Source organism: Uloborus diversus, chromosome 1 (assembly GCF_026930045.1).
Source record: "Uloborus diversus isolate 005 chromosome 1, Udiv.v.3.1, whole genome shotgun sequence".
In the NCBI taxonomy this organism is placed as follows: domain Eukaryota; kingdom Metazoa; phylum Arthropoda; class Arachnida; order Araneae; family Uloboridae; genus Uloborus; species Uloborus diversus.
Genome location: NC_072731.1, coordinates 146,079,654 through 146,094,240, shown reverse-complemented (window position 1 = coordinate 146,094,240; position 14,587 = coordinate 146,079,654). Strand labels below are relative to the sequence as shown.

At 35.2% G+C, this 14,587-nt stretch overlaps 1 protein-coding gene across 4 annotated transcripts in view; it reads left to right on the top strand.

Annotated features, from left to right (window-relative positions):
- LOC129232744 (ras-related protein ced-10-like) overlaps positions 1-14,587 on the top strand; it is an 84,084-nt gene that overhangs the window by 54,077 nt on the left and 15,420 nt on the right. For all 4 annotated transcript variants that reach the window (XM_054866864.1, XM_054866872.1, XM_054866859.1 and 1 more), the window contains one exon: positions 2,299-2,413. In XM_054866864.1, coding sequence (XP_054722839.1) covers positions 2,299-2,413 — 115 coding nt within the window. The remainder of the gene's footprint in view (positions 1-2,298; positions 2,414-14,587) is intronic.

Genomic DNA, 14,587 nt, shown 5'->3' with positions numbered 1-14,587 from the left:
TGGCCGAGACTTCTTCAAAAGGAATCATTTTCCCCTTCGCACTGCCGAAGGATGTCACTTTACCTATCTATATAGTTAAGTGAGCGCTAGCGAACCGGTTCCCATGTCTATGATCTAAACAGAGGATAGGTCTTCCAACCATCTGTACTACATGCCTCCTAATTTTTACACTTACATCCGTGTGCTTCTCAATGCCTCATATGACCTTAACTGATATGGTGTGGCTGAGTGTGAGGTAAAAATAAAGTAACTATTTTATAGCTCGTTAAGTAGTAGGATGTATAAATTTACAGTGCGGCGCAAAAGTTTAAACACAATGCGAATTTGTGAATAAAAAGAAAACTATTCAACAGAATGCTTTCAAATTTCTACAGTAGGTGGCTACTATGATCCTAAATATGTGTATGAAATTTTGAAAAATATAACCGTAACGAAAATCAGAAAATACAAAAGACATTATTTTGGCTGTCGCAAAAATTTATGCACAAATCAGATTTTATGCTAATAATTCTTGAAACGTGACGCGTGAAGGACCAGTGCGGTTCTTTTCAATGAATTATAAAGTGTAGACTTAAACGTGTTATCAAGATGCTGAAGTCTCTGCAGTTCTCACCTGAAGAAGTTGCGAAACTCTGGAAGCTGAGAGCTAGGTAAATCCATTATAGAAATTTTAGTGATTTAAAATTGGTCTAAACATGGTATTTATAATGTTCTGAAACGTGGAAAACAATTCAAACATACTTATCGCCCAGGAAGGCCGAGAAGAACTACTTTTCGTGAGAATAGAAGCATTGAAAGAATGGCTTTAACTGGAAATTTGTCTCTTAGTCAGATAAAAACTCGACTTGGATCACAAATATCATGTAGCACCATACGCAGACAAATAACCGAATCGGGATTTATCAAGAAACAAAAGTCAGCTCGTAAACCTTTTCTGAAAATCTGAAACAGAGTCACATACAAGCAGGACTGCAGTGGGCAAAACATCACATGCATAATAGTGACGCATGGTTTAGTGTTATATTCTCAGATGAAAAAAAAATTTTGAATTTATACGGTCCAGATGGTTTCTCATACTATTAGCGTGACTTGAGGAAAAATCAAAAGAGCATATTCAGTAGGCAACAAGGTGGTGACTCGCTCACAGTATGGAGCGTCTTTTACTTCAACAGACAAACTTCTCTTAGCTTTCTGAATGCCAGACAAAATTCAGAAGTGTATCAAAATATTTTAAGCGAACATTTGTTACCGTTCGAGGAAGTCTTAGGTGGTTCTAATTGAACTTTTCAGCAAGACAACCCTAAAATACACTACAAAAGAATAGCCTCTGTCTCGAAATATCTGTGTAATGAACTGGACAACATTCAGCGCAGATCTCAATCCTATAGAGCACATCTGGGGAGTTCTCTCACGTGACGTGTACCAGAATGGGAAGCAGTATTGCTGTGTACAAAGCTCAAATCAGTAGTCGAGGAAGCCTGGTACAGACTCACTCAAGAAACCTTCTATACTCTCGTGTTAATGATGAAAAATCGATGAGTTCATTAGATGCAATGGTAACACCATAGACTGCTAAAAGACTTATAAGCTTTCTTTAATGTAGATATTTCGTGTTTGTGCCTAAACTTTTGCCACAGCAAAATTTTTATTTTTTAATGATACATTATTTTAATTTTTATGAATTGTTTCCAAATTCGAAACAGGAATTTGTAAGCTGGTTGTTTAAGTACAGTAAAAATTTAAAAGCTATTCGGTGTACACTTTTCTTTTTATCAAAGGATTTCGGTTGTGCTTAAACTTATGCGCCGCACTGTACATGCTGTATCTTTGTTACGAGTTATTATTAGATGAATGGCATTCAGGGGCGCAGACTCCGGTGGTGCTGTTGTGCTTCGCTGCAGAATATCGAAGTAGACATTCTAAAGTAATATAGGGTATAACTTAGAAGTAGTACAAATAGTGTTTAAAACCATTCATTTACATAAAAAAAATTAAAAAAAATGGATGGCATTTTTGTGAGGCTTCAAGAATTGCATTAAAAATAATAACTTAAAAAGTAAAAATTGATAAATAATAGATTACAAACCTTCCCCAAGCCGAACCATAATAATTTTTTCTTCTAACATAATTTTAACGCTAAAAATAAGACGATGAAGGTTTATTGAAAATCTCGGAATGTCGTAAACAAAGACAAACGAATCATCAAAGTGCTAAGTTACCCCGTGCGTTGGTTTTTTGTTCTTGTGGAATTGCTCTGTGGTAAAAACCTAAAGCAAAAGTTGATAATTTCCATTTCAGATTCGACAACTACGCAGATGTAATGGAATGTGACGGCGTTCGAGTCAGTCTAACGCTGTGGGACACAGCAGGTCAAGAAGATTACGAGCGGTTACGGCCTCTGTCGTACCCTGGTGTAAGTTGTTTTCTTTTGCTAATATGCATACGTAGAACAATACTGAAATTTTGTTTCTTCGTCACATGAAAGGGAATACAAATTGTCAGGCAAATTTTTTTTTCGCCAAAACCGGTGGGGAACACGGGGAGGGGGATGAGGGGAGTGTGACATGACAATATTTACAGTGGAATGCAGGATTGCATTCCGGTCTGACCAGTGAAGTCATCCCATAAAATAAATATTTTATAATACTATGTAAGTGTAATAATTCGAAAACACACATAAAAAGCCGCAATACGAAATCATAAACTCCTTTTTTGTAGTCGGTTAAAAATAAGAATTTCATAAAAGAAAAAGAAAAAAGGCTTTCAACTAGTTTCTTCTTCAGGTTCGATTTTTTAATAATGATTTTTTAAACTTTGTCAAGGTACACATTTTTTTCAATCATTTTTAATTCTCCATATAGTTAAGAAATTTAAACCAATGGTGACTATATCGATTTGACATTTTTTTTTTTTTTTTACACATTTCAATCGTCATCAGAATCGTAATTGCTACTCTGTAGTTGTGAGAAATCTATTACGTTTATCTTATCTTTGTTATCCTACTCTCAATCATAATCTAATTTTCTCTGACTTCATAATCAAAAATCCTATCCATAATCCCTCATTCCTGCTTTTACAATCATATTTAATTACATTTCATTGTAATCGACTACAAGCCTAAGAAGACACTTAGGTGTTTCTCCGCCTATCTGTTTCATTTCTTAGTTTTGGTATTTTTTAAACAATTTCATGCCGAATTTCATTTGCGTGCTGTTCCTTCCTCCATATGGGCTTCTCCACTATTTGCTGTGCTCCTGATTTGAAACTTTCTGCCATGTTTTAAGCTCGGTAGCAGTTCCGTTATTTTAATTTGGGGGGGGGGGATAAGGTTATAAATTCAATGCGAGTTGCACCGAAGAACAGTAAAAGCCACGCTCTCTTTCTGAAAATACTTCAATTTCTCAAATGCAAAAGGAGGGCAATTGCCCCTTCCTTGCCTCCCGAAATGACGAGCCTTAACGGAAATCGTATCCTCACTGTTTATTTCAGAGTTATATTTTCATGGTCATTTGTGAATGGGACAACTGAAGACAACTCCTCCACTCCCCCCCCCCCCCGAATGGTAACAAAACCTTCTCGGTTTTGGTAGGAGATGTGGAGTGACTTTCCAACGCCAACCAACTAAGAAACCCGGAACTACAGCTGACTTGATTAAAATTTTGACAAAATACAGTGACGCCATCAAAATCAACATTTTGTGTACACAATTGAGGTTGATTGCAATTCGAAGAAAAATATACAAATGATTTTTTTAAGTACAATTTTGAAGATAAAATGTTAGGTTCAAAAACATGAATGAAAAGGAGAATTAAGTACAAAATGATTAAAAGTTATCTAACATTTGAGAAACAACATATTTTTGAAAAACAGTCTTGATTAAAGATAAGATTGATTAAAAATATACTGGTGCAGCAACAAAGTCATGATCAGCAGAATGTCCCAATTGGTAATGTCATAATCAGTAAATTGTTGGCTTTAGTAAATTGGTGGAAAACTTTTTTTTTTTTTTTTTTGAATTTCATTAAAGAAAGAGTTTAAAGAGAAATCAAAAATACCATTTCCTGTTCACAAAAATTTTAAAATTCTCAAACCCAAAAGATTTATTGAGCAATCACGATTGCTTATTGTTCTCACTTGACTGTTTTGATGTGCTATCATTTTATTTTCCCGCCAGCACCCTCTGCAGCATCACCGTCCATCGGCTCCTCACGATGCTGCCCCTACAGCGAAAACCGTCTCCAGGTTGCATTCATATGCTACACACACGCGCATACATACACGCACGTACAAATAAACACCTACACACACATACACAAAAGCATATACACACACAAACACACTCAAACACATACATACACAAAAGCATATACACACACAAACACACACTCAAACACATACATACACACACGCATACATACAGACACCTACACATACACACACACATGCACACAACTACCTACACACTCATCACACTCATGTCTACACACAACTACCCACACACTCATCACACTCATGCCTACTCACAGACACAGACACAAACACATATGCCTACACACACACATACACATTCCCCACCACACACAAACACTCATACACACAACTACCCACACATTCCTACCTGCACACAGACACATACACATACCCCTACACACAACCCCCCCCCTCACACACAAACACCCCCCACACACATAAACACACATGCCTACATACACACACACCTTCGTGATTGCGAAAAACATAATTGGAATTCAAGATCTCAAAATTCAAATTAATTTTTTTTCTTCTTTATTTCAGTGAGGGGGTAAAAAAGGTTTGTGCTTGTAAATAAAATTGAGAAGAATTTGAACATTTTTAAAAGCATTTTTATCAATAAAACAGTAGGTTTTCCCGTTTGAGTCGGTAATAGAAGGGGAAAATTTAAGATAGAAGATTTGAGTAAACCTACAATAGAAAAGAAAATGTTTGTAGTCTCCAATTTCTCCACAGATGCAATCAGGAGAGTTGAGGAGTGTTCTTTTAAAATTGTGAATGGGAAATATATTATAAAAATTCTAAATCAATCAAGTATGCGGAGAAGTAAAATTTAAAAAAAGCAGAACTTAAAATATTTGCGGAGTAAAATTGTGTTGTCTGCTCTTAAAGTGAGACAATCAACACTCTGAAATTTCTTTTAAAAACACATCGATCTGCGATAACAATGTTATACCATTTTTAACACGCTTTTATTAGCTTCACCTGTATGTATGTATGTATGTATCTTGTAATGGAATCTTGCAGCTCAAATTTCGCCCACTTCCTGCGATCGGATTCTTTTGAAATTTGGCACGCGATCTCAGACCCGATGACAATGCAATATTCTATAATCAAATTAATTAATTAACTCTTTTAATTGTGAGTTTCCTCCAATTTTAATCAATATTTTGGCATAAATCCAACAATGTGAAAAAGAAAAAATTAAAAAAAATACATTAAAAAATACTCGCAAAAATTATTTAAAAATATCTACAAAAACCTTTAATTTTTCTGCATCAGACAAAATTTGTTCCAATGTTCCAAGGTAATTAGAACATGAAATATAACTGTTTTTAACTAATTTCATGCCAAAATTGAGGTGAGCCTTCAATTGGAAATTTATTGCTGATGAGACCATTGTTGAACAAAACTTTTATTCAAATGCATCTCAAATTTTCAAAGTAATGTAAATATGATTTCCGCAAACATACATCCATGACTCACAGTAGCTTCCCATCGGGGTGCCCTTGTCTTAACTTTGAGATATTACCTCTCACTCGTTTCATAAATAATTTCGTCAATTAAGTCCCAATCTGATTCAAATTTTCATATACCGCACAAAAAAAAAAAAAAAAACTTTGCCTGATATTTCTCCAACAAAAGACTAAAAAACAGAAAAATAAAATAATAGTTTAAAAAACTAAAAAAACACGCTTTCGTAGCAAAATGAACTAAAAAGCGAAAAATAATCTTTGGATGATAGTAGTTGACCAATCACTTAATTTTAATGGAATACAAAAAAAGCGTGGGGGGCTTCTTATCAGTTGTCTTGAATTTCTTCCATTTAATGTCCAAGCAAAAATGTAAATAGACAGCACAGTTAGACAGAAGTGATTTTTTACAGAAGCACTTACCAGGGCTACTAGTACTATCTCTTGCCCCAAGACAGAGGAGAGGGTCACCTACCATTTTTACTGTTTGTCTCAAAATTTTAAATTTTGCCACTTACATCCCTTTGCTTCTCACTGCCTCAAATGTCTAGTACACAGGTCCGCCTCCTGGGGTAGGCGACCTAGGCGGTCGCCTAGGGCGCCAAATTTCGAAATTGAAACATTTTTTTTTAAATATGAATATCTGTTTTCAGTGCCATAAGATTCACTGCTTCAATGCTAAAAATAATAACTTAAGAATATGGCCAGTACTTGGATTTGCAAAATATAGTTCGGAATTTAACTAGAAGTCCAATTTAATTTTAGAGGCGATAAATTGCGTGATTTAAAAGTCTTCTCAAAATATTAATATTTGTTTAAGTGTCATATGATGCAATATTTCAGTGTTAAAAAAGATAATGTAAAGTCTGCACCAGTCCTTGGACATGCAAAACCCAGTTTGGAATTTAACTAGAAACTTACTTCAATTTTTAGCACTTTACTATTATTTTTATTTTATTAATATATTATTATTTTATGTTATTATTATTCAGGGGGGTTGGGAGGGCGGCACTTGTCAATATCGCACAGGGTGGCAGAACTACTAGATCCGGCGCTGCTAGCACACATCTGCTTGATAACTTTCATTGAAGCAGCCATCAACTTTTCTGGGAAGCATCTCCCTCCACTAGAGCTAGATAAAATCAAGTCTCTATGCCTTGATAGTGCTAATGAAATTAAGCAGCCCCGATATCCGAGCCGCTCTTGCAGACTCGACCTTTTACAAATATGTCAGACGATATTAAAAACAACAGTTATTAAAATTTTAATGCCCAAAAAATGCTATTTTATGGAAATTATCAGTAGTACCTTACATAGTGCTTAATGAAACAGCGATAAAATAAATCTTTGACTTATGTTAGTACAGTACGTTTAAAGATATTCTTTTGTGGAAGTTAGGTGCAGAAAACATGAGTCTTACAAAAAAGAAGAAAAATCGTTTTTGGAATACAAACGTATTTTTTTAACTTTTACCTCTTTCTGCTGGAAAATTATTCTGTGAAGTAAACTTCAGAGGATAACGATATTACGTACTTCAACAGTCTTTTTAGGCATTGAAATTACTAGACGATACAATCCTTTTCGTACTGAGTAGTTTCAAAACAACATAACGTGCTGCTGAAGATGGCATGTCAGTTCTACAAAAAAAAAAAAAAAAAAAAAATCGAAGCATTTAATGCTTATTATTAAGCATTAGGGACAAAATAAATATTAGGCACCTTGCTTGCAAAATTGCAGAAAGGCTTTTGGCAACACTTTTTATTCATCAATCATTTCTCAAAAAGATAATTTCTAATTCAGAAAATATCCTAACTCTGTTGAGTTCCTTCTTCATTAAAGAAAATAAATACAATTCTGTTTTTAGATTTTTCCAAATATATGAAATACTTTGGTATATTATAGAAATATTTTAACAATCTAATGTGCGATTTTTCTTAAACCTTGTAGTCAGTACAGGGGAGGGTGGAGCAAAGTGAAGTTGTTAAGATAAATCTCAATTTTTAACTGAAACAAATCAGTAATTTATTTTGGAAATTTCCGTAAATAAAACGAAAACAGCATATTCTGTAATAGAATTTGCATTGAAACGTTATTTTTCATTTTTGGCAGTAAACTTGTATCTTGAAATGAATGGAAAATTATCACATAGAGAAAAGTAATAATCGAAATTTTTTTCAAATAAAATATTTTTTATTTAATGCTTAAAAACTATTCTTTGAATGAATAAATAAGTAAAATAACCACCCTGAATCTCTTAACTTCCTACAAATTTTAATGCTTTTGAAATTTCTCCTTCTCCAGCCCTTCAGAAGAGTGTTTTAAGTTAATCTCAAGTTCCTTACTCCTTCCAAATAAGAAAAATGTCTATAAAACTCAAAAACTGAAAAAAAAAAAAAAAAAAAAGGAAGGTGCCAGTCCCAAAAAGTGGGGAGTGACGGGAGTAAACAGTAGTCATATTTGGATTCAGTGGGTTATTTTATATATGAATCAGCAAGAATGGTGTCAAAAGCATTTTAAAGTTTTTTTTTTTTTTCACCGCGCTGTTTTCGATAAAAACAAATGAATTCTGTAAAAGTTGTTTCTTTGCAAGCATAGTTTTAATGCAAAGAAAACAGCGTGTCTTTGCTACACTACTGTTGCAGTATTTTGACACACTTTGTAGTCCAGTCAATGAGTGCTCACAAGAGGGGTGTAGCGTACATGGAATATGCGATAATTTTTGACTTCAGAATGTTGTTAGAGGTAGTTAGTAAGTAAACATACTAAAAGTCTCCGCCCCTAAGAGGTGAGCTAAAGGTGGGAGCGAGGGGAAAGCAAATTTTGCGTTTTTTCGAGTACATGTCGGAAACGGTGAGGAAAATGTGCTTAAAATAAGAATTAAAGCTAAGTAAAGTTCCTATAAAACTGTTTCTACACATATTTGTCGTATTTCCAATAATTTTCCCTGTATATGTTATGAAAAATCGATGATTGTCGGAAAAATTCTCTCTTTTTGTCAGGCATTTGCTCCTAGTGCCTTCTAGGATCAGTATTCATAAAAATTGTCAGTGACGAAGTTGTAGATCATTAGGGGTATCTTTTAAATCATATTCATTGTATAAAAATTAAGAATATTCGACGTGGGTACTCTTTAAGTCAAATCTTCCTTCTAAGGTATTTCTCGCTGAAACCATTGGCAAAAAAAAAAAAAAAAAGTTTAAGGTCAAAAACAAAATGAATATTTTTCGGGGAACTCTGCGATGCGGCTGCGTTCGTTCCAACTTATCCAGGATGTCAATTTCGTCGAATAATCATCATAGTAGCGAATAGCATCATCGAATAGCATCACATTAAAACACATTTTCATTAAAAGATATACCCAATCGAAGATCCTCTAAAAGAAATATGTTGCAGATAGCTCTATTGCAGGTGGTAGATTGCATTTCTCGGTCTACTATAACTTTCTGGATTCAAGTAATTCAAAAATTTGAACCTTATTATAATAGAGGAAGAGGATAATACAATTTTCAATTCTATAAGAGGGTTTAGATTCCAGAAGCCTCATTTCTTATTGAGTTGTCAATTTCGGAATTATTATAAATGCTGAGAAACGAATCATAAACTTCCCCTAATTGATAACTAAATTGCCTCTATTCGGCGAGATTTTTTTTTTCGTTACGGAAATTTATATATTTTAATTTTTGCGTGCAATATCTGTCTAATTAGCTTTTTTTTGGGGGGGGGGGTTATATCTAACCGCTAGATGGCAACATGAGGAACAATCAAGTTTTCGGCTGACCGTTCGTCAATTACAACAATGAAAAATTGTTGACATGTTGTTAATTCAGCTGCTTACACTGTTCATTCGTTCGATTTTTAAGTTTATAAACGTATTAAGAGGTTTTTAGCTGTGCCACCCACGGTATGGTCGGTAGAGTAGAGGTCTCTCAACAAGCGCCTGGTTCGAATCCCGACAACGGATATCTTATGTCCAATGGCAAATGTTTGTAAGTGCTTTCTGGTGCATTAGAAAGCAGCGGATAGACCCAATACTGGATTCCCGATCAGCACTTGATGGTCGTTTCTTGGGCAGCGCAATAAAAAAAATTATAAAAAGAAGAAGAAAGAAGAGAAAAAGGGAGAAAAGAAAAAAATGTTTCTGATCAGGATTGTCGAAGTGGGGGTCGGTTAACCTCACGGGTCGACATCGCTGGCATCAGCAGTAGGGCTAGCTGACCAGTTATGTCAAGTAAAAATCGTATTCCCCAAATATTGAGTCCGTCCACCTCCAAATCACATTCGTTAGATATCCTTTTCCCCGATTCTAACTCGAGTCAGTTGAGCAAGAAATGTGACACGCCGTGCCATCCCTGGGGAAGTAGAATTTTTTTAAATGTTTATTTATTTATTTATTTATTTTTGGTCAAAATTTGAAGGAAGGTCCTGAGAACCCATTGGCGCAGTTCACGAATGAAGTTTTTGAAGTTCGTCTCATATTTCACGATAGTGATTTCTACTACAGCGAGTATAATGTCAAATGGAAGCCTAGTTTTACCAAACTAAGAACAGTACTGAAGGAAAAAAAGTGGCTTCGGCCTTCTCCGAGAAATTTGAAATGTTTTAATTCTTTGGCTAATTTCTAAAATTACTGCAAGATTGCGTGAGCGTACTCGAACTCCAGAACTGCGTATACGAAAACGTTTTCGCTTGGCAGTAGTTAACAGAGACTGTAATGATTTTTTTTTAACATTTTAAATTAAATTTTAACTTTAGTTTATGTTACAAAAGTATTCAATTCCTAATGAAAAGTTAATTTTTGATATCTGAGCCAAAATGCCAACCCGACAGGAATCCGGATTATACGGCGCTAGAGCCGCCCTTGGCGTTTGCTAAGAGTAGGAAAAATACGACGTCGAAAATGCACAGATTAGCAACTGATTAAAAACTTGTGTTTCGAGATTTCAAGGAATCCCTTTTTCTACGCTAAAAAAAAAAAAAAAAAGGTGAGCTTTTAAGTGTAAAGTTTCCGAAAACACTTTTAAAAAAAAGTTTGTTCTTACACATGATTGAAACACTTCAACACTTCAAAACTTATCTAGCAAAGTTTTCCTGTCAACTACGTTTTTTAAAAATATGCATAATTTTAATCTTTTTTTTTTTTTTTTTAAAGCCTGTAGTTTCCAATTGGGCTTGTTCAATGTTCATTCATTTAAGGATAAGTTTGTTACTTCAATTCTAACACCAGTGCACTAAACTTTCACGAATTTTTTAACTTTAAAATGAATAACAAATAGTGGACCACCATTTTGAAACGCGTTCTTTAACATAATTTAATTACTTTTTAATGTTCCCTGTTTCCATGAACAATAACTCCTTAACTAAGCTAAAATTGAACTTCGTAGAACAAACAAACTTTTTTTCTTATATAATAGCTCTCAAGATATTTGACAGTTTTACAATACAAGCTGGTTGAAGTGATAAAAAAAAGTTCGTGTTTTAATAAATCAAAACCATATCTGTCAGCAGTGGCGTCACTGCGGGATGGGGAGCGGTTCGCACCGGGTGTACCCAAAGTGGAATTGCAAGTTTTTGGAAAGTATTCAGCTAAAATGCATTTTTAAGACTACAGGTTTGAAAATTTTCCGGGGCCAGCCCTTCGGACCCCCATTTTTATTTGTTTCTTGAACATTATTCCACTTAAAATTTCGTTCTAACCAGGCCCGGACTGGCCCGCCGGGCAACCGGCCACATGGCCGATGCGCCCCTACGCCAGAATTTTTTTTTTTTTTTTTTTTGTTTTGTTCAAATATATTCTTTACAAAAAAATTATTCCCCCCCCCTTTCTTTTTGTTACTAAAAAAATATTTTTTCCCCTTTAACTGACGATTTTTCTTCTCTCTTTTCCTGACACCTCGAAATTATTAAGTACAAAAGTTTTACGGTAATAAGTCTTTTAGCTAATCACTGAAGAACCTGGAATTATTTTGCCTTTCTTTTCAAAACTTGTTCCTTTCTTTTCAATTATTGTCACTGCTCACTGGTGCGACTTTAAAGGTTATTTGGGGGTCAAAATCCTTGGTCCCCCACTGCCTTGAACAGGGGTCTTGACGAGTAAATCATAAATTCTAGGAACCGCTGATAGCTTACTCGATACCCAGAATCACCTGCGAAATTCTGGCGGAAATTTAATAGAGGCGATTTGGAGTGAGGAGAGCGGGTAAACATGAAAGAAGTTTATTCAGCTTTTTTCTTGGGTGCTTCCTGAAAAGTAGTTATCAGTTGTATATTACGCTTCCATTTTTAATAGTAATTTATATACCTTTTTTTCTGAAATAAAAATTGTATAGCTTGTTTTGTTTCTGTAATAGTGTATCAGGACCGCAATATTTTCTACTGCAATTTTAATCATCAATTTTCTTGCTATCATACCTCCGATGGCATTAACACAGTTAACGAGCATCTCGAGGTGACTCATCTCTATTTGGCAGAAAGCAACATCAAAGAATGGCAACATCCTGTAGCGCCCTTTTGCCTTCTAAAGCGCCCTGCATATTTTTTTTTCTTACACAAACACCCCATATCTGTAATAGTTGTTGTTTTAACGCCCGGGTGCGCCCATCTGTCGTCATACTAAAGCGTCCACCAGCCATACTGTGACCCCCTCCCCTCTTTTTTTCAGGTCTTTAAAAGAATAGTTTTTGAAGGGCCCGTTTCTGCGATCGTGAATTTTAAAATCACTGAAAAAGACACTTTGAGACACTGAAAAAAAAAGAAAAAAAAAACATTTTCAGAGAAGAGAGCTCTTTAAATCTAGAAGCAAGACAAAAATCCCATACCTGCAATCGTTAGTCAGTCTAAGTGCCCTGTTGCGTTTTTAGATGCGCCCTCAGTCTTTTCAATTCACGTTATCGCGACAACTCGACAAAAATGTCTTTTTTCCAGGTTGCGGAGTCAGAGTCGAAGAACCGGAGTCGGACTGATTTTGGGGTGAAGGAGTCGGATTCGGGAGTCAAAGGTTTAAAATTTCAAGAGTTGGAGTTGGAGAAATAGTCGTTCATTTTCCCCCTGAAGTCCGCAACTCTCCCAGAGCTTGCGGAGTCAAAGTCGTTGTCGAACTCTTTTTGTGGTAAAGGAGTAGAAGTCGAAGTCGGAATCAGAGTCGTAGTCAATTTTTTTTATTCAACGCCGCAGCCCCGCTTTTTTCCTTGAAAAACTCCCCCCCCCCCACCTCCGTTTTTCAGGTCTTTAATCCCACTTTTTATATACTGTAGTACGCTACAAGTTTCTTGATTCTTGAAGGGTCCGTTTTTGCTATCTTGAATTTTAAAAAGACTTAAAATGACATTTTAAGACATTAAAAAAAAATGTTTTCAGAGAAGAGAGGTTTTTTTTTTTTTTCAATCTTCACTTAACGACCAACATTCCGCCCCACCGTACCTGTGCTCGTTAATTTTTAAGCAAAGCACCCTGTTGCGTTTTTAGTTGCGCCCTTCAGTCTTTTTAAGCTGCCCTACAGCCTTATCGTAACTCTTGTAACAATAAATATTTCCGCGCTTTACACGACATTCACGTTATTGCGACAAAAAAATCTTTTTTTCTTTAAAAAAAACACTCCTCGCCTCTAAAAATTCTGCCCCCCCCCCTTTGAAAAAAATCTTAAGGGCCCCTAACAAGCCACTGTATAGCCTCCCCCCCCCCCCGAATGACTATTCTGTTAAACGAGTGATTGTTAAGCTTTACAGGATCCTTTTGCAAAATTTATATGAAATTATTAAAAGATTTTTGGTTGGAGAGCAGTGGCGCAACCAAAAGAGGGACCTACAGCCCTCCCCCCCAGAATGCTGAGCTAAATGTTTTTTTTTTTCAAAAGTATTCTTTATTATTGAAGATGAAAAAAGAACACGTATAATGGGAAAACAAAGAGTAAATTTTAATTAAAAAAATAATACTGTCCGGGGGAAAATCTTAATTTCTTTTAAAGAAATCTTTGAATTAAAAATATTTAATAGTTGCAGCTTATTGGTCAAGTTCAAAAATCGCTAAAAGTTGCGTTTTGTGAGCTTTAATTTCGAAAAATTTCTGGCCCTAGTATACCAAGATATGGTTCTTCAATCGTGTTTTTAAGACTTGAATTTAAGAAAATATACGAGCAAGGGTTTCCGAACCGCCTTCCTCTAAATTAAAAAAAAAATAGGTTCTTTAAAATCACACTCACCTTCTTACACACACCGAAAGTTGATGTAAGCAAGAAACATAAGCATTTTTTTTTTCTCCTCCCTCGCTCTGCCGACTGCAATCATTGATTTGTAGACCCCAAAGCAATATTTTACAGTGTATTATCTTAATTTTCTAACGATTATATATATCTTTATAATATTTATCTTTTATAAGCTTTGTTTGTCTATTTTTTCTGATACTTTTGTAGTTCCAATTTACCCTTAAAAGGCTTCAAAATGCAGAATTTTGCATCATTTTTTCGAAATTTTTCCGGGGGAGAAACCCTCGGACCGTAATTTTAGAGTATTACATATCTCACTTAAAGGGAAACCCTGCACTACCCTCCTAAAGACCATTCCCCCTCTTAAGGTCAATAAAACATTTAAAAAAAATAAATAAAAAATAAAATAAAAACCGCAGGCAAAACATTAGAATCCCCAAGAACGAGGACTCCCCCCCCCCCGAAAATATCCCCAAAAAACCCAAATAACAATTTTAATGCCCCTCTTGTGGGATCACCTATGCAAGAAGTTTTGTAATTAGGAATGAGCAATGACACATGAAAATATTTTCACCCACCCCCTTACCCTCCTCGTTGTATACATCTACAATGAGTAAACAAGTACAGAAATATCTTGCGCCCCTCTGAAGTTCCAAGGTTTGCGCCC